We start from the raw sequence: 24,912 nt of genomic DNA, 5'->3' as shown, positions 1-24,912 counted from the left end.
TGGTGCAATAAATCAATGATTAGTTTCAAACGCCAAGACGACAAGATCATCAGTACTCAATAAACTGCTAATATCTATTTTAGTATTATTTTTTTCGTTATTAGTTGTTTGTATAAACTAGTTTTATTTTATTTTTTAAGTCCATACATTCAATACCTATTAAAATTAAATTACTGATAATATTGCTACAAATTATTTCAGCAATGTTGACTGCATTAAATAGTAGTAACATATAGTTGTTATTGTGTACCTACTTGTTTAGAACTTAGAAACTATCTCTCTAATACGTATGATCATGATGGCGTTAAGTTTCTTACAAAATAACGTTACAATAATAACTATGATTGATTTTTATTCTATACGCGATTCTTTACATAGATAGATACGACTATTCCATAAAAGCAGTCAAATTAGTCTGTAGCCCATTACAGCGCGAAAGATTTCATTTTACACATAGGTACTTTTGCACATACGCTCTTTTATTGTAAAATAATGGACATAGTAAAAATGCTTTCAAAAAAATTAATTAATCATAAATATTAGGAGGATAATTATGTTAAACTGAGCCTAAACTAGGGCGACCCTGAATTTCAGGACCACTAACCACCGACACCTAAAAGTAGGTACTCAAAGAAAAAAATGAGACATAACTTCCATTAAGCTTTGAATTTTATTAAAAGTTAAAATTTCAAATCTTACGATAAAAAAAAACAAAGAAACATGGAAATTCAAAGAGGAAGTAGTCAATCGTAATTGTAAATGACGAAGCGTGGTATAAACGTAATTTTACACGCCGTGAAAAATGCATTGAGTATACAATACATATACAAGTATTTCATTGTGCAATAATGTATTATTTCTTAACTTTGTTTAATGCAATTGCATAGTAATAATGATGTCACAGTTTCATAGAAGTCGGGTTAGGCAAGGACGAAACCAAGTTATTATTAAAAACGATATCCCGTTACAGGCTAAGTGATAACACAAGCATTGTGTTATAATAACACAAGCATTGTGTTATCACGCACTTTTTTTCTCAGTTGGCTTAAAACTTTCCAACGTATAACACTTTTTTCACTCTACTATAGAACCATTTGCCTGCGGCTTCACCCGCGTGAAATTTAGTTTGTCACAGATCGTCATAAATTATAGCCTACTAGCGGCCGCCCGCAACTTCGTACGCGTGAATCCCGTTTTTCCCGCTAATTCCCGTTCCCGTGGGAATTTCGGGAATTCCTTTCTTAGTGCACCTCTACGGTACCTAAGCTACGTCTCTTCCAAATTTCAAGTGCCTACGTTTAGCCGTTTAGGCTGTGCGTTGATCTGTCAGTCAGTCAGTCAGTTTCTCCTTTTATATATTTAGATATGATATTCTAGGTTATAAAAAAGAATACTGTAAAGTTTAATCAAAAATCTTTCAGTAGTTTTTGCGTGAAAGAGTAACAAACATGTTAACATCCAGACATCTAAACATCCATACAAACTTTCGCATTTGTAATATTAGTTGTAAGCCAATGCTGAAAAGAAGTAGCGCAAGAGAAGTAGTCACTATTTCAATACACGTAATATTTTTTTATATTGTCTAACCCAGTCGAATTGATCAGAAACATTATAGTAAACTTTATGGGTTTGTACTGTATGAAATTCGTGAAGATGTTTTTGATGCCGACTGTACTAAAACGCCAGGCACTGAAATTATTTCCCTGAAGGGGTGAAATAAGGGGCTTAAATATTCATAACGGAAACTCGAGTAAGTCCATATACGATTAGACAATTTGACACAAATTAGAAGATTAATTAAAATCTGTAGAAAGAACCTAATATCAATTAACTATTCAAAAATCATGCTGAAAATTAGAACAAAGGTATTTGATGTCATATTTAAATATTCTTTATAGGTATGTAATGAGCAGGTAATTGAGTAAATAGGTACATTTAAAATATTCTCTATATTTTACTTCTTTATAAGCGACACTATTCAAGCATTTTATTATGAAGGCATGGATGGATACACATCTATTCTGAAAGGCTAGCGGGCCAGACTGAAACCTTTCGCAGACAGTTTTTTTCCCACCCCTGAATAAAAGACAATAGTATATACCTACCTACTATATTATTTGTACCTACTAGCCGTGCCCTTCATACGCGTGAAAAGCCCATATCACCTAGGGGTTTAAAAAATTGTTTACCTATTCTCAGACCTACTGACTTTATAAGAATCTTTTTAGTGGAGTTGTGTTAAACATTGTTACACGAGAATAAATTGGTATGACGTATGGATATTGGATCAAACTATAGGACCTACTAAATGTAATTTTGTTACACAACAGTTAACACTACGCACAGAAGTGTTTAAACCTATCAAGGTTACCCAATCATGCAAGCATTAAGAATTAATCGTAAAAATACTAATTAAACTCGGCCATTTAATTATAAGTTATTAATCGATAATGTCAATTATCGAGTAAGGAATGTCAATAAATCGATAACGCATCGCATTAATATGTTGCTTACCTAATGTACTTAATGAAACACATAAAATAGTACAAACTAACATAAACATTAAACAAACATATCCTTAAAGGTTCTGACACACAGCTAGCGTGAGCGCGTAGAAGGCGAGAAAAGTATAATTTAGGATTTGAAACTAGGAAGCTATCTCTTCCAGTCAATTTGGGGAAAAGATAGCTCACTGAAATAAAGGAAGAGTAAACAAGCTTTTTTCAGTCATTTTTTTACCTTGTCTTTTCAAAAATCGTATTTTTACATAAGTATTCAATAAGTTAATGCTAATAACCAAGACCAATAATTGCAATTAGGTTAATATCAAGATTTTCAACTGCTAAGATATGAGACAGAAGATTTACTACTTAACATTTACGCACAGGGAATACCATCAGGTGATCCGTCTGCTCGTTTGCCTCCTGTCACATAAAAGAAAAACCTAGATCTAGGAATAAGCACACCTCTATGCCATGTAACAACTAATAAATCGATTTATTTTCATGATCGCTTAGCAGCAAGTGGTATCGAATCGAAATCGATTTTTGCATTTATCTTGAGATACTTTCCAAAGACAATGCTGATATTGTAAGATAAAAGTGTATATTTGTCGTGTAATAATGACATCTACAATAACCAACTTGTATACGATCTCTTTAAGGCGATTAGAGTCCTCAATGACCTTGGGCGTTTGACCTTCACGCCGCGAGCAACACCCGCGTACCCCGCACCAAAAACTCCGATTTGACACCGATCAAAAATACACGGGCATAGGTAGATACAGAATAGAAGCTCTTTCTTCATACATTACTGCCTATTATTTTAAACTTAAATTGATGAACCTTGATGTCGGTGTCATTTAACTCAGGCGTAAAGGTATTTAATAAAAATAACAAAATCCATGAACATTTTGTGCGGGATAAAATTTTATTTTATTTTTTGTAAATTTTCTAATGCTTTTGTCGATTCAGTCGTTCTCGAAATTTGAAGAAACCCGACTTTATTACAAGCTTTTATTTAGCTTGCAATTTATGATGTATGTAGGTAATTACATAAATGTTTGTTCGGGTGGAATCTTGCAAGCTGAATTAGTTGCAAGCTGAATTAGTTAGACCAACTTCCTGACGACAACTAGGCTAGATGACAAAATTTCAATTATTTGTCCGCCAGACAGATAATTAGAAAATATTAGACTCATATTTTTTATTTTCTTTCATAATTAAATAATAACAGTGCTACATCGAGTTGAAATGGCGCGATACGCCACGCTTGAGTAGAATTTTTACTCAAATGTGACGTCACGCGACATTTCAACTCAATATAATACTGTAATTATTCGATTATGGAAAAAAATATGAGTCTAATATTTTCTAATTATCTGTCTGACGGTTCGATTTCATTACCCAGTCATCATCCCTATTGGAACGCATTAGTACCTACCTAGTATTGTCTATGGCCTAAAAAAGCAAATGTTTCTGCTTTTGTCTATCACTTATGAAGAATAAACTGAAAATGTATTTGTCTTTTTATTAAAAATCCTTCATCAATTGATTGAGTTCAAATTTCGGATATACGTGTAATTCGGGTGACAATGCAATATTGTGATGACATGGAGCTGATCTGATGGTAGAGCTGGAATGCCAGTGGCCCCATAGCAACTCCGGGAATAAACGATTCCATCGAGTTTAGGCTCGTTTGATTTGTATTTATTTATTATTATACCTAAATAATTTCATTACAATTTTCTAAAAATGCACAAAAACTTAAAAATCTTGAAAACGGTGATATTTTTACTGGGGTCAAAATGACGTCTCCCGACCATGGCGAGGCCTATCGATGGTTGAAGGGTTATCCATTGTTTTTGGGACACCCTGTATAAGCAAGTACCTAATGTTATGTAAGTAGGTACGCTACTTTGAAAATCATGACTCTTCAATTCTCTAAGGGAAACTGCAGGGTCTGATGATGGATCTGGAATGTGGCCATAGGAATAGGCTAGTTTCTTTAAAAAAGACTTTTGGTCCGTCAATAATACATTATCAAAATATATTGGACACAGGATATTTTTATTTTTCAATTAAACAAGTAATTACGAAGATAATGATGCGATGAAATTCCGCGTGACGACACAAATCGCCACATTTTTAAGCATGCCTTGACGTCATGTGCCTCATCTTCTGAACTTTGGTGCGCTTCATCTCTTTAAATTTTCATAAGTTTAAAAAAGTGAAAAATACATTTAGAGTTTTTTTTTGGTAAGTTCACCGACGGTCTTATTCAAACTCTTGCTACTTTCTTGCTTTATCCACGAAACATCCCTATTCTTCGAAATTATTACGATCTACAAACGGAAAATCTCTGCTACTACGCCGCAGTAAATTCCCCATCATAAATAAAAAGATTTTTTTTAAAACAAGCTCTTTTATGCTAATAATTTTGGTTTCATGACATGCTCCTAAAATTCATCACCTTATAAGAGGATTTTAGTTTTTATCTGCGAAACTTTTTAATAATATAGGTACGTTTCATGGTTTGGTAATTTAGGGAAGTTTATTTGCACTTAACATGAAAAATATGGTATCAATGTACTGAGTACCTATGCACCTTCAGTGGCAACAACAAGGTCTACTGGGTACCTATAGTCTACTAAAGGCATGAAATAGATTAATTTCACTAAAAATTAAAACCAACTCCAAAACGAATCACCAAAAGGTAGGACACCGACACCGACTCCGAAAATGGCTAATTTTGTAATCAGTATCCAAATTTTTAATAAGCTCTATAGAACAATTCAATACCACTTTATCTTAATTTTTTTTAATGTGACAGGAGGCAAACGAGCAAACGGATCACCTGTTGGTAAATGATTACCGTCACCCATAGACACCCGCAGACCCAGGGGCGTTACAGGTGTTATTTTTAATTGTGGTATTTTCGCGAAGAAACATATTTAAAATCTAATTCTAATAAGTATGAAAAATATAAATTGTTTTCTTCACGTAAATCGATTAAGTTACAGATTCTGACTAGCTCCTAATTTGGATACTGATTGCAAAGGCCTAGTAAATAAATAACGTAATAATTTTTCTACTTGTATTTATCTAGTGCAGTTGTTTTGGAGTCAATTATAGTTTTTTTACACTAATAGATTCTATTCAGGTAGAAAATAGCGTCTGAGCGCGTCATAATTCAATTGTATTGTCTGACTGCACGTACTCTATGAACAATTCTGACATAAAATCTATTGTCGAACAAAAGCTGGGTTGCACCATCTTACTTCAACTTTGACAAGCGTCAAAAGTCTGTCTAACTCCATACAAAAAACACCGGTTATCGCCAAAGCTACGGTCAAAGTTAGGTCACGTCAGGTGGTGCAACTTAGCCAAAGAAAAAATTCATTTTGATCGCTAATGTCAGTTTGTAGCGAGTGACACAACCTCCCCGTCTGAAGGCCAGCGGCCGACTGCCGCCCGCACCCCGCGAGGGCCCCCTCAACAGCAAAACGTTCGGAATTTATCAAAAGTAAAATTTATGAATGAAAGTAATGTTCGATTGAAAAACGCAACGTGTCATTTAAAGATTAAAGAATTCCCAATCTATTCGTGCAAAAATCTTTTAAATTAACATAGCCGTTTTGGAGGAGTAGGGAATTTAAGTAAAAAATCGATGTCCCGTATTTATTTTTTTAATCCAAAACAAAGAGACTTAGCGAAAATTCAAACGTCACAAATGTAGTCCTTGAACTGTTGTATAACATATATTTTTTTCAACTATTTCTGTCCAGCAGTAAAAGAGGAGTAGGCTTTACAAAATGCCCATTTGGCGCGGATTGAGGACACTAATCGCCTTAATAATAAAACTAAAAATAATAGTAGGTACAATAAACATTTTATACGTCGACTAGCGGCCGCCCGCGACTTCCTACGCGTGGATCCCGTTTTACCCCCTTAGGGGTGGAGTTGCGTAAAATCCTTTCTTAGCGGATGCCTACGCCATAACATCTACCTGCATGCCAAGTTTCAGCCCGATCCGTCCAGTGGTTTGGGCTGTACGTTGATAGATCACTATGTCAGTCAGTCAGTCACCTTTGCCTTACATATTATATTAGATTTAATTTTATNATTTTTTTACGAACGAAGTAAGCATGTTACCAATGCGATAATGATATTCTACCGACCACAATATACTTAATCGAAATCTTCGTTGTTTATATCTTTAAAGCACTATAAATTTCCATTCATAACAAAAGTCTATAAATTATCTGTAACAAACACCACAGGACTTAAAATTATCAATTAGCATCATTGGCATCGATAATTGTTAACAACCAATGATCTTATCTGGAACTTATCAGCGACACGGCGCGGCGTCTAAATTACAATGCGAATAAGTACATGAGCGCTAAAAGTATTGCTTTATAATTTCCTGAAAATACAGAATGAGGATTTTAAAATAAATGTTTTGACCGAAAACTCATTTATTAACGCACTACTTCGTATACAGTAAATAATCCCTTATTGCAAATACCTACTTACGAATTTAGCATCTCATTATTTCGAAATTGAGAAGAATAATCAATTTATCATGTTACTAAAAGATACTAAACTTCATGAAAATTCTCGCTTGAACTTTTCATTTTCATTATGCGAAATAAAACCAGGTAACGAAAACACTTAGCCCTCAATAAGTAGGTTAAAAAGTCTACTTACATAGCCGAACTTTGCCGTCATGTTGTGACCCGTTGTATATTATGTGGAACATACATCTAACTGAATTTGCCTGCCGCTTTTCCGTAGCAAAACTGAACAAACCACTTTTATGTAATTTTCCAAAACACACCGCATTCAATAGAACAAAACACTGAAAATGTATACTTTTTGCTACTGGCCAAAAACAATCGCTTTTGTGGTCACTAAAAAAGAAAAACTAAACGTTTTCCTCGGAGAAACACGATGTGTCACATCACTTTCATAATTTTCCGAACGTCACTCGCGCAGTTTTGAAAAAAAATGGAACACTTTCGTCAAACGCTTTGACAATCGAGGTTGAGTTTTTTTTATTTTCCCGCGCCGGTGGTTGTTTTTTGACGCGCGTAGGCTTCGCCGAGCGACATGCACGCGGTGCGGCGTGCGGGCATCGACTACGAGATAAAAACCTCGCTTGATTATAAACTTATAAGCTAAACTTTTTGTTGGTGTGCGTGCGTTAAGCCGGTGTGCACGCGAGGCTTTGTCGGCGACCTTACAAAGTTTTCACTTGCGTAGACATTTTTATGAGATGTGTTTTGAGAAAAATGNTAGTTACTTCGCTTATAACTCAAGAACGGCTGAACCGATTTAGCTGAAAATTGTCAGGGAGGTAGTTTAGAGCCAGGAGAAGGACATAGGATACTTTTTATCCCATTCGAAATTTAAAAAAAAAGTCTGCTTATTTATTGCCATTAAGGCGGAACAAAGTTCGCCGGGTCAGCTAGTACAAGTTAAAATTTACTAGAAATAGAATCGATTAGACGTTCTCGGATTTTGTTAGTCATTATTGAATTTTCAATGCGTTTTGATTTGAAAACAACGGATATGGTTTAATAAAGACTGCATTAATCTAACGCTCATGCATGAGTAATTATGGAATCTGAATTAGAAGCCGTAAAAAGTAATTAAAATCATTGGTTTATGGCAAAAAAAGAAAAAATACCATCGAACTGCACGCTCGTAGCACCTGAGTAAAATGCTCAAGCGTAATCTATGTGCGGGTTTATCGAAATGGGTCAATGTGGTGGAACAGTTGGCAGCGAGCAAATGACCGCTTTTGACCCTTCAGTCAAGGGCTAAAAGGAGAAATGTAGAATGTTAGAACTGCTGTAGACTGTATACTTTACTCCACACTACGAGAAATCGCTCAAGTCGGAGTTATTGTTATTGTTTGAGTGGTTCACACTGAACGCACTCGTGACGTGCGCTTTATAGGTTTGATCGAATCGAAATAAATGAATAGGTTTTACGTCGTAGCATATTTTTGATGTGCATTTGACCCCGCAAGCCTAAAGGTATGAAGGCCAGACATCTTATAGTCGACAAACAAATACGTAGCGTGCACATGCATATACGCACGACGCAATAAACGTGTTGCTGACTTCAGCCACAACTTCAGCAACTAAAATATGGCGTCGACAAAATATATTTACATTCATTCACCTGACAGTATGTTAATGACATTGCTACGTTTTGAACCCCTACTTTAAACCATCGCAAGGAAAACCCACAACTTTGAGGGGAACAAAAATCGATGTAGACTGTACAACCGTATACCTACCACAAAACCGAAACTATACGTCAATAAAGCTAGTGACGTAACCGTGAAATGTTCAAAACCACCGGTATATTGGTTTTGAATATCTTAATGACAGATGAAATCGAAATTTCATACGAATTTTATCACACAATTTAGCATATCGAAACCGGATTCAGTAAGAAAACAAATATTTTTGAATGTTTGCTTTCGAAATCACAAAAGACAGACAAAGATAACAGCAACTGAAGAATAGAAAAATATTTATGGCCGTCAAAAAGAAAATAAAGAAATTTCCATTCGGTCCAAGGCTTTAAAGTTCAAAAGATTTCTACGATCAAGTCACTTGGGTACTTTATTTGACCACTAATTTAATGATAAGTAATAAAGGAATATTTATTATGTTTATTTTCCAAGTTATACATAAACAAACATACCTATTAGATGTTTTCCCGTACTTGTCAGCTAATAACTAAGACATAAAACATTATTGGCAGAAATCAACCTTTACAAAGTTATGCGCCATGCAACCCTACAAATTTTACTATTCAAAAGCAATTCTAGGTACTCATTAGGCCTTAGCCATTTATTCGAAACCCGACTTTATTCATATCTGATAACGATGAAAATTGATTTAAACTGGTTGCACTTTTGCCTTTGACCCACTGTGTAAGTGGGAAATAATTTTCCAAATATATTAACGGCGTTAGAGCATAGAATGTTAATTTACGTTCGTTTTGCCACCAGTTTCACATTAAGTTACCTTGTGGATGTGTTTTTATTTGCATTTTGCATACCAGCCTAACGATGTTTGGATGGCGTGCTCAAAATTATGTCATTGTTGAATTGACACGATCATATTTCTGCTGGCTCTTCACGTTGCGTAGGCATAAGTGTATAACACTTACATTTTGCAATGAGATTCGATTAGTTATTATGACATTAAAAATTAAACGTGTGTAGTGTGTTGACAAGGAAATCAATTAATTTATTCAGACAAGATGAAGTTTAGTTGAAATAGTAATAATCCTTTCTCAAAGTATCATAAATTAAAATACAAAAAAAAATAACTCAAAACAAATACCCGCTACTGCTGAAGAGTAGCAAAACTGAAATTTTATATCAACATTGTCTTATAATAAATGATTTCATTAACTTGATTAACGTTAAACATTCAACATACAGCACCGCACTAACTGCGTCACATTAATCACGTAAAAGGCCCAGTTCTAAGCGTTCCAGCGCTTAATTTCACGAAAGCTTGAAGTTCCACAAAAGGTGACCTAGGCAGGTTCCCCACCTTGACATTTGACCTTTCTTTACGTCTTGGGTAAACGCTGAAATACTGCGTACTAACTGGCAAAGAAAACTTGGGAGTGGAAAATTTGATCGTGAAAAATGTAACGAAATCTCACAGAGTTTGATTGAATAAGTAATAAATGATGTTTTTACTTTACTGACTAAATAAAGACCATTTTATATTCAGAAAATAGCATTTATTTGAAGTGTTTTTTTTTCTTCTTTGCCTACTATACATTAGTATTATTTAGCTCTAACTCTCAGAGCTTTATTATGAATGAAGTATTCGGCAAAGAAATAATCATCTCCATCGACAGAGAATGTAAACGGAAACGTGATGAATTAAAACGGATCGATTTAATAAAGTCATACCAACCACATACATACTCGTCTACGTCAATTTGTAGATAGAAAATCATAAGTCTCAAATCAGAGATAATGTATCCAGGAACTTCCAAGTCTGGAGTCTGGAAGTGTCACTTCCTCGCATATTTGCATGCAAAATGACTTCCAATTGGAAGAGTGAGGATGCACGGCAGGAAGTCTTACTGGGAATGCTGATGCAAGAGCTGATCAAGGAAGTTAGGAAGGCAGAGATCACTCGGAGATGACACAATTTTAATTTTAACCCATTTATGAGTAGAGAAAAAGATAATTTAATTTGTCATGATAATCTTCTCGTCTAATTAACATTCTAGGTACCTATTAAACTAATATTACGCCCGTATTCACTAACATTACTATGAGGTCTCACAGTGCGCATGGACGCACAGGGTCACACACGAACCAATCACAGAGTTCTATTCAACGCTGTGCGTTTAATTTGCTGCTTCACTTAAGCAAGAATCGTTTGTGAAAGTTTCGACGTATTAAATATTATTCAATATATGATTCTTTGTACACACACAACAAGCACCTATACAATATAGGTGTCACAGACAGCCCACTATGCAGGGGGTGCATGGAGGCAGAGGAAACACCGCAGCATGTGCTCATGGAGTGCAGTAGCGTGGAAGAACAACGGGCTCAATTTCTTCGATCACCGTCGTCGCTACAGGAAGCCTGCAGCAGCCTGGACGGGCTGCTCGCCTTCTGGGGGGATCTGGGGTGGTTGGAGTAGGAAGATAAACCACAAATCGCGCACAATGGCCCTATCATGAGGCTAAGTGCGGCATTCGATTGCCCTGCAAAACTAACTAACTAACTAACTATGATTCTTTGTAGCCCATCATGAAATGAAACTCAAGTATGAATCTACATCTTTAAACTAGATTACATACCCCTTTGGTTGGTCCAAATATTGCCTAGCCACATAAGCACAATTCACATTAGGTCTTACAATCTAAGCAGTTATAAGTACAGTGTTTCAGTCAGATTTCAGTTTGTGTATGGATCTAACTTCATAATACGGGCCTAAAACAACCAAAGATTAGTTGATGTCGCAAGCACCGTAAAGCACGAAGTACACGCAATTTCCCTAATTAGTTACACTACAGAAACCATGAATCTGTTGTCAAACTCTGCTTCCTACTTCCTATGACCACAATACTAATTTTCCCGCTTCTTGTTTAGATTGAGGACGATCTCATGACACAGTATAAGATAACCTCGGTAGGCTCAGTACGAAATGATAAGAAAGGACTGTAGGTATTTTTGGTGTCTTTTCTACAAAAATTCAACATTAATCATCATTGCATAAACGGATATTTTTTGTAAAGTACCTACCGTTAACAGCATATTATACTATACATTTTTTATAGAAAATATTATAAATAAGATGCCACGGTGATGATGTTATGCAGTCTATACAAATTAATCAAGATTGTGTTTCAATGGATCCAAGATTCACCACATCTTTAGCAGCGATAACAAATTGTTTATGTTTTAATAACCTCCAAAAACTTAATAGTCAACTTATACGATGATAGTTAAAGGTCGAACGCCTGAACCAAACAAAAATATTTTCATAGCTGAACTGTTGACCTTAAGCAACTGCGTATTATTTTCGGGGAACGTTACGGCTGTTCAAAGTTGAGTTACTGTTTGACTTCCTTGTACTGTACTGACTCGCCTTGACCTGGGCTGAGTGACCGTTTGATCGTCTGTCCAATAAACGGCGACCTTTCGTATTGGCCCATTTCCTTTACTTACTGTCATGATAAGTAAGAGCGTAGGGGTTGGAAGGTGTCTGGCGTGACTGGCTGATAGTGTCTGAGATTTAAAAATTGTCTAGAGAAATAAAAAGAATCAAAAGTTATTTAAACTATCACGGATAGATAACGGCGGTTCTTCAATAACGCTTTTTCTCGGGATTTTCAGAAGAACTCTGAATTTTCAAATCTCTCTTAAGATAGAGAAAAATTACAATATTTTCATCCGCTAGACCAACCCGTTTCAGATTTCATTTTCTAAGATCCAATCTTTCTCTGTACTTACCGTAATTCACCAAAATGTATTCAGGCGTTCCCGCCTAACGTTAACGTAACGTTAGAAATAAACTGATAAAATTACATTAGCATAGGTGAGTGAGTACCTACTCATAAAATACTTTAAGCGTAGCCTCCAGTATGTCTACGTACGCGAATAGTCGACCCTTACTAAGGCTGTAATCAGCGCTGTACACGAAAATAAACCTGTCTGAAGGACATTTAGCCGCATACCTCACAAACCTTTACTTAGCACACGCTAATAAAAAGGCAGCCTTTCTAGCTGACGTCTCATTCCCATTTTACTACCCACTACAAAGTCAACCGGGCGACAACCGACAACTTCGACAATTTATGCGTAAAGTAAAATCCTTAAGGTCTTAAACCTGCGAGTTTAAACCCAATTCCAGACACTAACCGTATTAAAGAACAGTTCGGAAGATAAGAAAATGACGTTTTATTTTTCATAATCAAATTACACCTCTATAATTTGTTACTCCCCGCAAAAAGGTAATTTACAATAGAACACAGAGGTATGAAAACTAATAGAGGTGGTATCTTTGTCTGTTTTAGTACAATACCTATTGTCATGTCGGACGGCATCATCGAACGGCAAATGTTTCATTATTCAAAATGATTTACCTCTTAATTTCTGTTTGACAATCGCACTCTTTATGGCTATTTATTTATATGACGTTATGAACATAGTGTCATGTTGGATTTAACGTACGTGTATGTACAGTTTAATTAATGTCAAGACATTGTATTAGAAGAGAGAACTGTACAATGAAGTAAAACACACATTATGTCCGTGAAACTCTAAGGCTGAGTTGCATCACGTAACTTTGACCGTAACTATAACAACAACCGGTGTTTTTTGTATGAAGTTTGGCAGATTTTTGACGTTTGTCAAAGTTTTTTTTTTATGTGATTGGAGGCAAACGAGCAGACGGATCACCTGATGGTAAGTGATTACCGTCGCCCATAGACACCCGCAGACCCAGGGGCGTTACAGGTGCGTTGCCGGCCTTTAAGATAAAGATACGCTCTCCTCTTGAAAGCTTGCAGGTCGTATCCGTCCGGAAACACCGCAGGAAGTTAAAGTAAGATGGTGCAACCCAGCCTCTTAGGCTGGGTTGCACCACCATGTGCGTAAGTCAGGGGTGCGATGGTGAGGGACCTCCTCGTGGTGCACCCTGGGCAACGTCCGCGTGGTCTGTTCACGCGGGCGGCTAACTTCTCACCTGCGCGGCAGGTCTCGTCAACTCGGTGGGCCTGTCGGGCAACCCGTAACCCACAATTGAGTGGGCCGGGGGCCGTCGAGGCATTTGCCCGGGCCACGATGCAGGGGACATCTTAAAAAAAACCCCACAGGTGGGGGCTGGCGGGGCGTTTGCCCGGGCCCATTCTTTGGAGGGCCGCTCTCGGTACTTCTCTGATCAGCAGAGCTGACCTAGCAGAGGCATAGAGCAGACCGTAACCCACTACGGCGGGCCAGGGGTCCTGTTGTACCAGGGCCGTGAGGAGAAAACCTCTATAAAAAACAACTGGAGGAGGGGATTGGGGGTTCCCTCGAAGCCAGAGAGGCTCGCTCGTGAGCGAGATCTTCCTTCGTCCATTGCATCAAAATGTTAAAACCGTCAAAATTGACTTACGCACTGTTACAACTTCACTGACGATTAGGTAGGTACAGGTATATTTATAGAACTATTATGAAGCATTACAAAAAATATCGACTAATCTATTGTTTCAGCCTTCATACTAGACAGTAGGACCAAATAATTAATTTTCCAATATATTCCGCCTTAAATACGAGAACAAACTCGAAGACTCCACCGAAGTGACATCGATCATGCGTGCACGCGGAAATTCTTGCGTTTTTAATGGCGTTACGTCAATGATGCTCTATGATTGATTTGATCACGCCTTTCCTAGCTCAAGAACGTTCGTAGGAATGAAGGAAAATTTTACTTTGATGTTTGAACTAAAACGTGGAGTGGGTGTTTTTTTTTAAAGATCGATTGAACTTTGGTGTTGCTTGGCTGTTTTGTTGTTTGGGCTTGTCAGTTAACGTGTTAGGCTTTTAATTTCAATGCGAGTTACTAAGGGGAATGAACATCTATATATATAAAAATGAAACCCGTTTTCCGTTGTCACGACATAACATGGAAACGGCTTGACCGATTTGGCTGATTTTTTTTTTGTAGTTTTCTAATACTCTGTACAAGGTTTTTACGGAAAAAAATATAAAGAAAATCTCTACGCTAAGGCGGTACGAAGTTCGCCGGGTCAGCTAGTTAAAATATAATTAATGAAGTTAAAATTATAATTATTGTGGCAAATGGAATTATTGTAAATAGAGCTCACAAAGTTTTACAACATTATGTACTTGTCAACTGTAGTTTGACACAAATCAAAGTTTTGTGAACATCTCTCTCCAACCTCAAACTTACACTACAAGGAAGTAATTTGTTGTGTCCAGAGAAGAAAGAAATCCAAAAATTTGGAGCTTTTTTTCTTAATTTTAAATGCTTTTTCATCACGTCATTTCAAAACTTAAACAGCCAATAGGAATCAAAAAAACTTGCATCCAAAGTAACGTCATTCTAAAAATAAATCATTACGCTCAATTATTCACTTGCATATCTTGCATTATCATCTAAGTATGTCGCCAATTAAATTGCGAAGTTTTTCCTTTAAAAGATACATTCTGCGAAACAATTTCGATAAGATTCAGGCACCGAGTGCGTAACATTACGGAATCGATGACATACTGAATTACACGGAAGATAAAATATATCCTACTTAGGTACTTAACCAATTATATTGTGATTAGCGTAAGATAAATGTATAGCGAAGTCACTGCTATGAAATAATTTTAGTGAAAAGCAGGCAGGAATGTACCATCATAAATTGCATCTCACTATTCTCACTTAGATAACATCTGGTGTGATTGCAGTCAAATGCTTTGTGCTGCATAAAAAATGATGTTTTGGTGGTCACAAATGAAGCTGTGTAGCTTGTACAACTGTACTTTTACAACTGTTTTTTTCTAAAACGTTGATCCGATTTTGATGAGTTTTATTTTTGGCAATTTTGATCTGGAAAAAGCGCGTAAATTACTAAGGTTGAGTTGCACCATTTTAATTTAATTTTAACAGACGTCAAAAGTCTGACAAAGTCCATCAAAAAACACCGGTTACGGTTATAATAGTCACTATTTAAATAAGGGGTGCCACAGCCTTGCTGTAGCGAAATGAAACCTGTATATTAACTTATACAAAATACACGCGAGCAATGCCACCGGCAGAAGTTAGTCTTTATAAAAAACNTAAAAACCAAAATAGATGACTTATAGTTATTAGAGTTTCTAATAGGTCATACTAACACAAAACCACGTCATATCCACCATTTACCACACACAAAACCAAATCTTTGCTTATAATAAAATTAGGTTTGACATCTAATGAATTAGGATCCGTAAATCTTAAACGCCCAAATTGATAATGTCACCTCCCAATGTGCCCCATTATGTTTGGGTGCTAATCCAGCGCTTGAGTAAGTGCTAAAACTGGATACATTAGTAAATCAGGCTCCGGCACTCGGGTGTTTGTGCGAACAATTACACACGAGAGGCGCCATCGCGCCGACGACAAACAACCATGGCAAACTTGAGTGCGGTCTGTCCGGGAAATATCCGGCCTGAGTTTTTGTCAGGCATCAAAAGATATATCAAACAAATTCGATTAAAACTCAAGTATAGATTCAACCCTGTGATTGGTTCAATATCAATATTTTGACCAATCACAAGTTTGATAATTTTTTTTTCAGTTTTAATCGAGTTTTCAGAATACGAACCAGAATTTATTTCTAACACTAAACAGTGGTCACAGTTCATTTGATGTATGATGAAGGGAGAGAATTACGCCAATAAGGCGCTTACGATAGTATGATTTAAGAGACTCGTCTAATTACTAAGAAATAATTAAATTACTTGAAACCTTCTGAAACTGATGACTTAAAAAAATTACTTTCTTAAATCCACGGCGCAAATAATGATTTCTTGGGCCTTTAGAATCGACGATAATAATTAATGTAGTTAGGTCGGATACTTTTTGGATAGACTTCGTATATATTTAATGGAACATATAGATGTTAAGGTTAGAACATACATATGTATTTCTCGTTTGCATGCCATTCAAACAAATTGTATTATCAAAGATGTCGATTACTACAGAAGAATAAATTAAATAAGTATGGCGTATAATTGGGTAAGTACTGAAATCCAAAGGAGGTGCAACGAAAAAAGTTCATGTTATAAGTACCTATTACATGGTTTATTTCACACTACAAACTGTATTTATAAAAGTAGTACTACGTAATAAAAACTAAGAAACTGCTTTTAAAATCTTTGACAGGTTGAGTAGTTATTTATTTATTTTTTTATTAAGGTACAGCAACAGATTGCAAATCATGGCTTAAAAATAAAGTACATTGAACAAAGATTACTCAACCTCAACTATTTCAGAGTGGCTGAAAATATTTTCAGTGTATGTTTGTTGACAGTACAAGTCAGTTATGAGTACAACACTGAACTTGTTTAAATTTTGCGAGTTCCGTTAAGATATTTCAGGGTTAAGTTCGACACGTAAATAAATATTTTTACGTGTATTTACGTAAAAATTAACATATTCGTTATATAACAATTCTACCTCCGTGTGACCATGGCCTTACGGATTCTACAGTCAATATGTGTGTAGTGAACTTTAGGTGTAGAAGTGTGGCGAAAGTGTGTTGTCAGTGTATGTAATATTTACTGACATATTGTGTGAATGCATGCATCAAAAACTTTTAAATAATATGATGTCTCTTATAAAACAAAAAATAACTACCTATCCTAGATTTCGTTCGTTCGTTCGTTTCAGCCAAATGACGTCCACAGCTGCACAAAGGCCTCCCCCAAGGCTTTTCACAATGAACGGTCCTGCCCTGCCCGCATCCAGGCTCTTCCCACGACCTTTACAAGATCGTCGGTCCACCAAGTAGGAGGCCTGCCCACGCTACATCTTGCAGCCCGTGGTAGCCACTCGAGAACCTTTCTGCCCCAATGGCCATCGTCTCTACGAGCTATGTGCCTAGATTTATAATGAAACAAAGCAGGCAACGACTGCGGTCTCTTGGGTTAAATACTTCTCTAGTTTCTCTTAAATTAGAAGGTCCTGAAGTTATTATCTAAATAATTTTATCTAATAAATTTCGATCTGAAAATATTTGTTTGCTTTCCTGAAACATAACAAGAAAGTCTATCAAACCTCGAATTAAGATTTAGAAAAGAATGCTAATTCATCACCCAATCACAGTACCTATGCACTGAACATAAAACACCAGAGATATCATTCAGAAATCGATACTTGAATCAATCGATTAAACGACACTCAGCCGTGGCACCACGCCTATCAAGCGCCATGTGTAATATAACAGCTGTTATCAACACACAATTAATGAAAATTAATTCGATTCAGTCATAATTGAGTGAAATTAGATTGAGTCAGACCTCACGTAATAAATGACATCAGCTTTTTCAGGAAAAAATACTTTCTCAGTGTCTAATTAAGTAATTTGTATTTCCCAAAAACTTATAACAAAAGATACCTATTCTTTTCTTTATCGCGTGACCAAACTTATTTTATTTGCTACCAATTAAAAAAGTATGTTTTTCTATATTTTTAACACACTGTACCATTTTTATATGTAGCCAGTATTACGGGTATGTTTAGTTTGCAAGTTTTCTATCTTTAATCTCAATCAAAATTGGTTCAAGCAGTTCAGGTGAGTACCTACGCTGCTTAATAATATAAACCTGCGTAAACAGTTCAGTCTGTCGCAATATCGGAAACCCATACAAAACAAACCACTTAACTCTGAAAGCGCCAATTAAATAACAGATAAGTGAAACGATTGCATAAACAATCTTCCTACTTGCATTTACACACATGGATGACATTATGTCCACAGTCGAAATAATTTCAGTGGGACGATTTTGAGTACTGGTCACATTGGAAGTGCAGTAGTCATAGAATTATTACTCTGTGACAGTCTGCAAGGTTAGTTGACGAAATGTGAGCATCGCAGACGCAGTGTGACGACATTGACAGTCATATGGTCTATCAATGTGTCAATGAACTTATTAATGTCCCAATTCGATGAAAGACATTCAAATGTTGTGACGCAAGTGGATGGGAACGAAGTGTCCATTTTGTACGAGCAATATTGGCGATGGGAATGGTGACGCTTAAATAGCTTAATATTTAGCACTTGTCTGATATTTTCAGTACCTACACTTTTTGGCCTGCAAGAATTTTCCCTCAAATATGTATGAGTACCTACATCCTGTCTTATTCTGAGTAAAGGCAGTACGCAATTTGAAGTCCCACTCTATGCTAAAAATACTAATTATTTTATCCTATGTTTTTTTAGGTAAAACGAACAAATAGAGTAGCAATATAAAAATTATACATCCTTAAATTTTCTTGTCCATAACTTAGATTTTTCTTCTTCTTATTTTTTATTTTTAGGGATATAACATTCATAATGAAAACTAATAAGTAATAATCTCATTTCAAGAGAAACATGACTAACAATATGAGATCATAAATTATTACATTCAAATAAATTAGATATTATGGGGATTAGGTGACACAATTACCAGTAACAGTCATTCCTAATCTTTTAATGCTTCTTATCATTCTTCAGAACTTATCGAATTTAGAAAGAACCTAGGTGGCCCCTTTTTAGGTAGGTAGGTATGTAAAATACCTAAAATTGAAAGTCCTTTGGTTAAATTTTCAAAAGACTGGTCATATTGAATTTATTGTTCAGATTCACGAAATTTTGTAGATATTATCCTTATGAATTTTAATTAAATATTTTGCTGCTGACTCGAGGTTTAATAGCTCGATCCCGTTTAACCTAGAAAGGTTATCGTAAACATTAGTATTTAGAAAAAGAGTATTAAGTGAATATGTTTATTAAATTGTCTGAATATTCACACCAGATTTCATCCCAACTCCATTGTCCACCGGGAGTTCGTTAGTCCCTCAAACAATGAAAATTGAAACGAAGGGCTTATCGCGTCAACCTTTTAGCAAATCCCAAACTGACGGCGTTACTCATTCGTGAAGCTGTTAATCACATTAACAGTTTAGTAATTATATCCACAGAAACTTGTAAACGCCGTTATTGGGTCAAGAACATTGCGGCTGTAAAACAATCGTTAAACTTTTGGCAAGTTCATTAAAACTGTTGCTACGAGTGTTTAATCAACTAGTTAGTACGCTAGATGATTTTATTGGGTGCTGAAATAGTGACAGATGATAATAATTTTAGGACTGTAATAAAACCTCTTTACTTTTATATGTCATTCGTCGTAAACGATACTATTAAGTATTACCACAGAATAATAATAAGTACTACGTACAGAAGTTTCACTTCGCGAAGGTATTTAAAAAAATGTATGCTCAATGTCATTAACAATATGGTGTAATTTAGCTTGACTCAAGAGTCAAGCACCATTTTGTTGACAAACGTCAGTGATCGGCACTGCGCCGAAGCTATAGGGCTGACTTCAGTAAAATGATGTGACGTGAGGTGTCAAGCTGCGGAAAATGGCGGAGGAAATACATGATTTAGCATGAATTATCATGAACAATATTAACTACTTATTTACCTTTCAGTGTCTTGAGGCAACTTAAAAAAGTATATTCTGTGTTTTATTATTATTTAGGCAGTTAAATACTGCACAGTATTTAGTACACCATTTTCTTTATTTTCTTCCACCATACACAAGAATACGCGTGCGTGAGTCAATGTTCGCTCGTATGTGAGGCCTTGTCGAATAGTATCCTGTAGGTGGGCCGTCGTGTGTGTTTTGTTTTCGATGTAAACTCGCGGAGATGAACAGGCCTGGTATTACTAAGTGGATGCCGGGAATCGAAGAGTAGGATGATTTTTAGTAAGAAATAGCAACGACATGAAGATGTATTCCAATTGGAAAATAATAGAAATCAATCAAACTAGTTCATGTGTTTTGGGAACATGACTGACTTTGATGATGAAGACTAGTGTTTCATATCAATTCGCTCGATTTCTGTCAGCTCAAGACAGATTAGCAAATTCCTTAAAAATAGAATTTAGATACTTTTAACCATACTTCAGATTAATCCTTCTTCCTTTAAAGTATTTTTCGCATAAGAAACGTTTCCATCGTGTCCAGAAGGTTTGACGAGCATTATTTGTGGAGTGCATACCTCGCCACCTCGGCCCTGCAGTTGCTCCGCAAACAGCGCTATACGGGGTAGGAACTTATTGTAAGTCATAGTAGAAAATTATTAAAAAGTCCATTGCACTGAAATAAAGTGTGAGCAAGCAACATAAATCCATCCATCTGTCTGTTATCTTTTCACGCTTTGAACCAAAAAACTAATTTATATGAGGTATAGAGATACTTTGAAAATGCGCGATATAATATTTCTGTCTCAGACCGAAGGCAAAGCGGAGGTCAAAATGTAGTATTTTATAATGCATCATCTTTTATCTAGGCTCTCATCATGACAATCAATATCCACCCCACATCTGGCATATCCTACTGCTTCAGAATAATAATATTATGTATTTTTGCCCCACACCCATGACTTGACTTATTCGGAAAATCAAACAGCCTGTATAGTCGCACGCGCAGTCGACCTTACCTGTCGACAGTGTCAAGTAGGAGCCTGCATTATATTATGAGCACATTGTAACCTTCGCATCAGCTTGGGGTCAAAATGCAGCTAACAAGGACTCCTTTAGCATCGAGTGTTTCAGATTCACAATAACCTTTGGATGACAGTTATGGGATGATCTACTATGCGAGATGTAGACACTCTTCAGATACTACATAGTAATATAAGTAAGTGTAACATCTCAAATGTTACATTCATATTTTCTCTAATACACGTAAATGGATCTACTAATAACTTATTACGGCGCTGCGTACCTACGCGTCGATTTTTAACGAATAAGTAAAGGGCTTAAAGAACTATCTAAACTCCTCAAAATCAATTCAGCAATTTATGAATGAGCCGTAACAAAAAAAAATTGACAGACGATATTAGAGATGANCGCCTTAAGATGGCACTGCGCAACCACACGCCAGAACAATTACTTGGGAGTATCTAACGAAACCGCAGCGTTAGAGATGCGTCCTAAAGCTGCATTCACACTGCTTATTCAATTCTTATGTAACGCTGTATCAAATACAGGGTTAGGCTTAGAACATAAGAATTTACAATGTGTGTCGTCTAGCCAGCTTTGCTAGAATTTCTTTTTATTCTTTTTTTGTGTTTAAATATTTTTCTTAAAAAGGCCCAATATGAAAAAAAGTTTAAAAAAAAGTTAAATCTTAAAAAATGAGTCGTAGTTATTTCAAAAGGAAAAAAGTTGTAATTTTTAATGTAGCTATATAATGTTTTTCAATGTGTTATGAAGACTAAATAAGTAGGTAACATAACATATATTATACACAAATTACACACACATCCGGGAAAGTATTTATTAATCTTAATCGTGTTCTTATCACACTCGTATCAGCATATTGAGTATAAGCCATTGATTTTTTTCTGTGATTTATTTAGTAATCCTATTTCTTCTGCAGACAAAATATCTATTACGCAAGCAGATAGTAAGTAAGTACGTCAAGTATTATGTATAGTGTTGTCAACACTTTGATATAAAATAATGATATTGATCTGATACCAAGTACCTACATGTATTAATGAATGTAATTAATAAAAATTATTGTCATTTTTAGGACTATTCACAGATCAGTAGTTTCCTGAACTTTCTTGCAACTATAGATTACCCTAAATAGGTACCATAAAAACCTCTGTAAAGGTTATCATAGTGTGCATAACGCCTAATATATCCTTCTTATAGGAAAACTTCAACATAACCTTTCAAATATTGTAACGATCGTGCTTCTGCGAACACTCAACAGCATACTTGCCTATCAGAATTGAAATTAATTTACCTATGTTCAGTCATCATAACTCAAGAACATTATTTTAATAAGCTGTGTAGGCTTAATAAATATTTCAATAATGTTACTTTACTATTACCATTAACATTAAACTTGCAAAATTAAAAATACTTAATGATAGGGTCAAAATAAGGGGGAAAGTTTTTGGGTAACTTTTCAAAAGTGTACAATTTTTCAGTGATGCTATTGTTGACAATTTGACTAAACTAACTTGATTTGACTAGACTTAACAAATAAACTACTAACATTCAAGTAAAATATTTTTTCTGCAATTTAATAAGGGTTGTCTATTCATAGATTTGATTCTGACACAGTACCTAATAATTTCAAGAGGTAGCACGTTTCTGACACAGTAATAAATTCAAGAGATCCCACGTAACACTTGGTACTCGTATTGTAACATTGGCCTTCACTGAAGGATTGTGACACGCCCGTGTAACCAAACAAACAACTAGGACGAACGGAAAATTTGCTAGCATCATTGCTGTCAAACATAAATAACATGAAATACAAACGCNATTAGAGATGATTTGTGTTTGCGAAAACACTCATTCTATTTTTACCGCCTTTATTGTTATCCGAACTAGGTACACGTTGAAAAAAGCCAAGCCAATCAAAATAAAAAATATTATTATTCAGTATAGACCAATATTTTGGCACTCATGAATACAATTTTAGAGCGCAACCGAAAATTTCCTATACTTAACGTTAATGAATATAGTGTGCAAATATTGTCTTGATCCGTGCTGATTTTCCAGTACCGGTCGTGCCTCGTGTGTTTGGGCTTTTAAGCGTCTTCGAACAGCTGCTGGGAGCGTGGCACGAGGTAAATAACGGATTTATCGTCAAAACAAGGAACTATTATTTTTATAGCAAGAAGTTAAAAAAATGTGAGTCGTTCACCTACTTAAAAAGCATTGCTTGAAGATTTCAAAATCAAGCAGTTCTGGCTTGAATCGAGGTTTGAACTGCATTTCTAAGGGTCGGAGTTTTGTTAGTACTTACTCGTATCAAAATTATTTTATGTACTAAAACTAGGTAGGTACCTACCTACTACCTACATAAGGCATGTTAGTATAATTTTCGGGTGCGAGAACTCTTAGTAAGTAAAATATTTACTTAAATGGAGTACATCGTATGTTACACTTAATCAGTAGGAATTACAACCGCAGTGTAAGTTTGAAACATAAATATCAAAGAGACCCAAATCAGCCACACGAATGTGATGATTAGATGAATGTAGAGACATAAGAACAACTTCCATCCATACTCACCTTACAAACTTCCTCATTACCTACAATATTCTACGAAATCTAACATTTCACGCTCTACATTGGTTTTTCTACGTTCGATATGACAACCGCAAACGAATTCTCAGTATCTATGTAAATATTATTAGCAAATAAACAACTCAAAACGCGTAGCACAGATGCATTCAAAATGGAAGCGTATTTCAAATCAAAACGCACATGCCAATGAGGTTAACTGCAGACATAATGTTAATGTAGTCCGGAATTTTCTCGGCAAATATTTAGTAAACTTAAGTAAGTCATTAATGCGCGCGCACGCTCCGACTCAGGGCTTAGTTTAGTCGAATCTCCAAATTATAATGCAAATAACGCGATCAAACAAAACATATTTATATAAGTACATAGCACTTTATATACCAGTTGAGTAATTAGGTACTTACAAATATCATTGGGGAATTACAATGTTCCAGTTTCATTCCAAATTTTTTTACTCCATTCATATTTGTTCACATCAACAACAGATTTTTTACTATGTTAAACGTTGTCAAACAGTGTTTACACATTCGTAGATAAGTATTTACTTTATACAAGAGTTTGCTCGATCCGCACGTGTAATATTACAGTTTGTCTCAAAAAACACTCACGCGCATCATTCAAAAACTGAAATACAAAAAGTAGTGGTAAAATTATATTTTTTTGTTGAAAGTTAACTAATTAATCATAATTTATTAATAAAAAAAGTCAGTCGACAATAATACAAAGCTAAAGGATCATCACGTCTGTGTTTCAATTAACTAGCTACGTAAATAACAACCCTCAACAAAATCAAGCTATCGGAAAAGGAATAAACAGAAAGAAAAAGAAAATTTTGCATTTTTCTTTCTATAGAGATAACTAGCTTTCCGCCCGCGGCTTCGCCCGCGTGGAATTTTGCCTGCCACAGAAAAACTTTATCGCGCGCGACCCTGTTTCAAAAACCGGGATAAAAACTATGTGTCCTTTCCCGGGACTCAAACTATCTCTATGCCGAATTTCATCAAAATCGTGGTGGTTTAGGCGTGAAAGCAAGACAGAC

General features: G+C 35.7%; 1 protein-coding gene across 3 annotated transcripts in view; it reads right to left on the bottom strand.

Annotated features, from left to right (window-relative positions):
* LOC114353651 (uncharacterized) overlaps positions 1-24,912 on the bottom strand; it is a 110,195-nt gene that overhangs the window by 30,888 nt on the left and 54,395 nt on the right. The window contains exon 1 of one of the 3 annotated variants that reach the window (XM_028305715.1): positions 7,212-7,641. The exons of the other annotated variants lie outside the window; for them this stretch is intronic. Within the exon in view, the coding sequence (XP_028161516.1) occupies positions 7,212-7,213 (2 nt within the window). The 5' untranslated portion in view covers positions 7,214-7,641. Of the gene's footprint in view, positions 1-7,211; positions 7,642-24,912 lie in introns of those variants that run through there. 3 annotated transcript variants of the gene reach the window in all.

This window comes from Ostrinia furnacalis, unplaced genomic scaffold (assembly GCF_004193835.3).
Source record: "Ostrinia furnacalis isolate ACB-3 unplaced genomic scaffold, ASM419383v2 OfSCF1780, whole genome shotgun sequence".
NCBI classification, from domain to species: domain Eukaryota; kingdom Metazoa; phylum Arthropoda; class Insecta; order Lepidoptera; family Crambidae; genus Ostrinia; species Ostrinia furnacalis.
The sequence above is the reverse complement of the archived record's forward strand: the minus strand, read 5'-3'. Positions and strand labels throughout refer to the sequence as shown.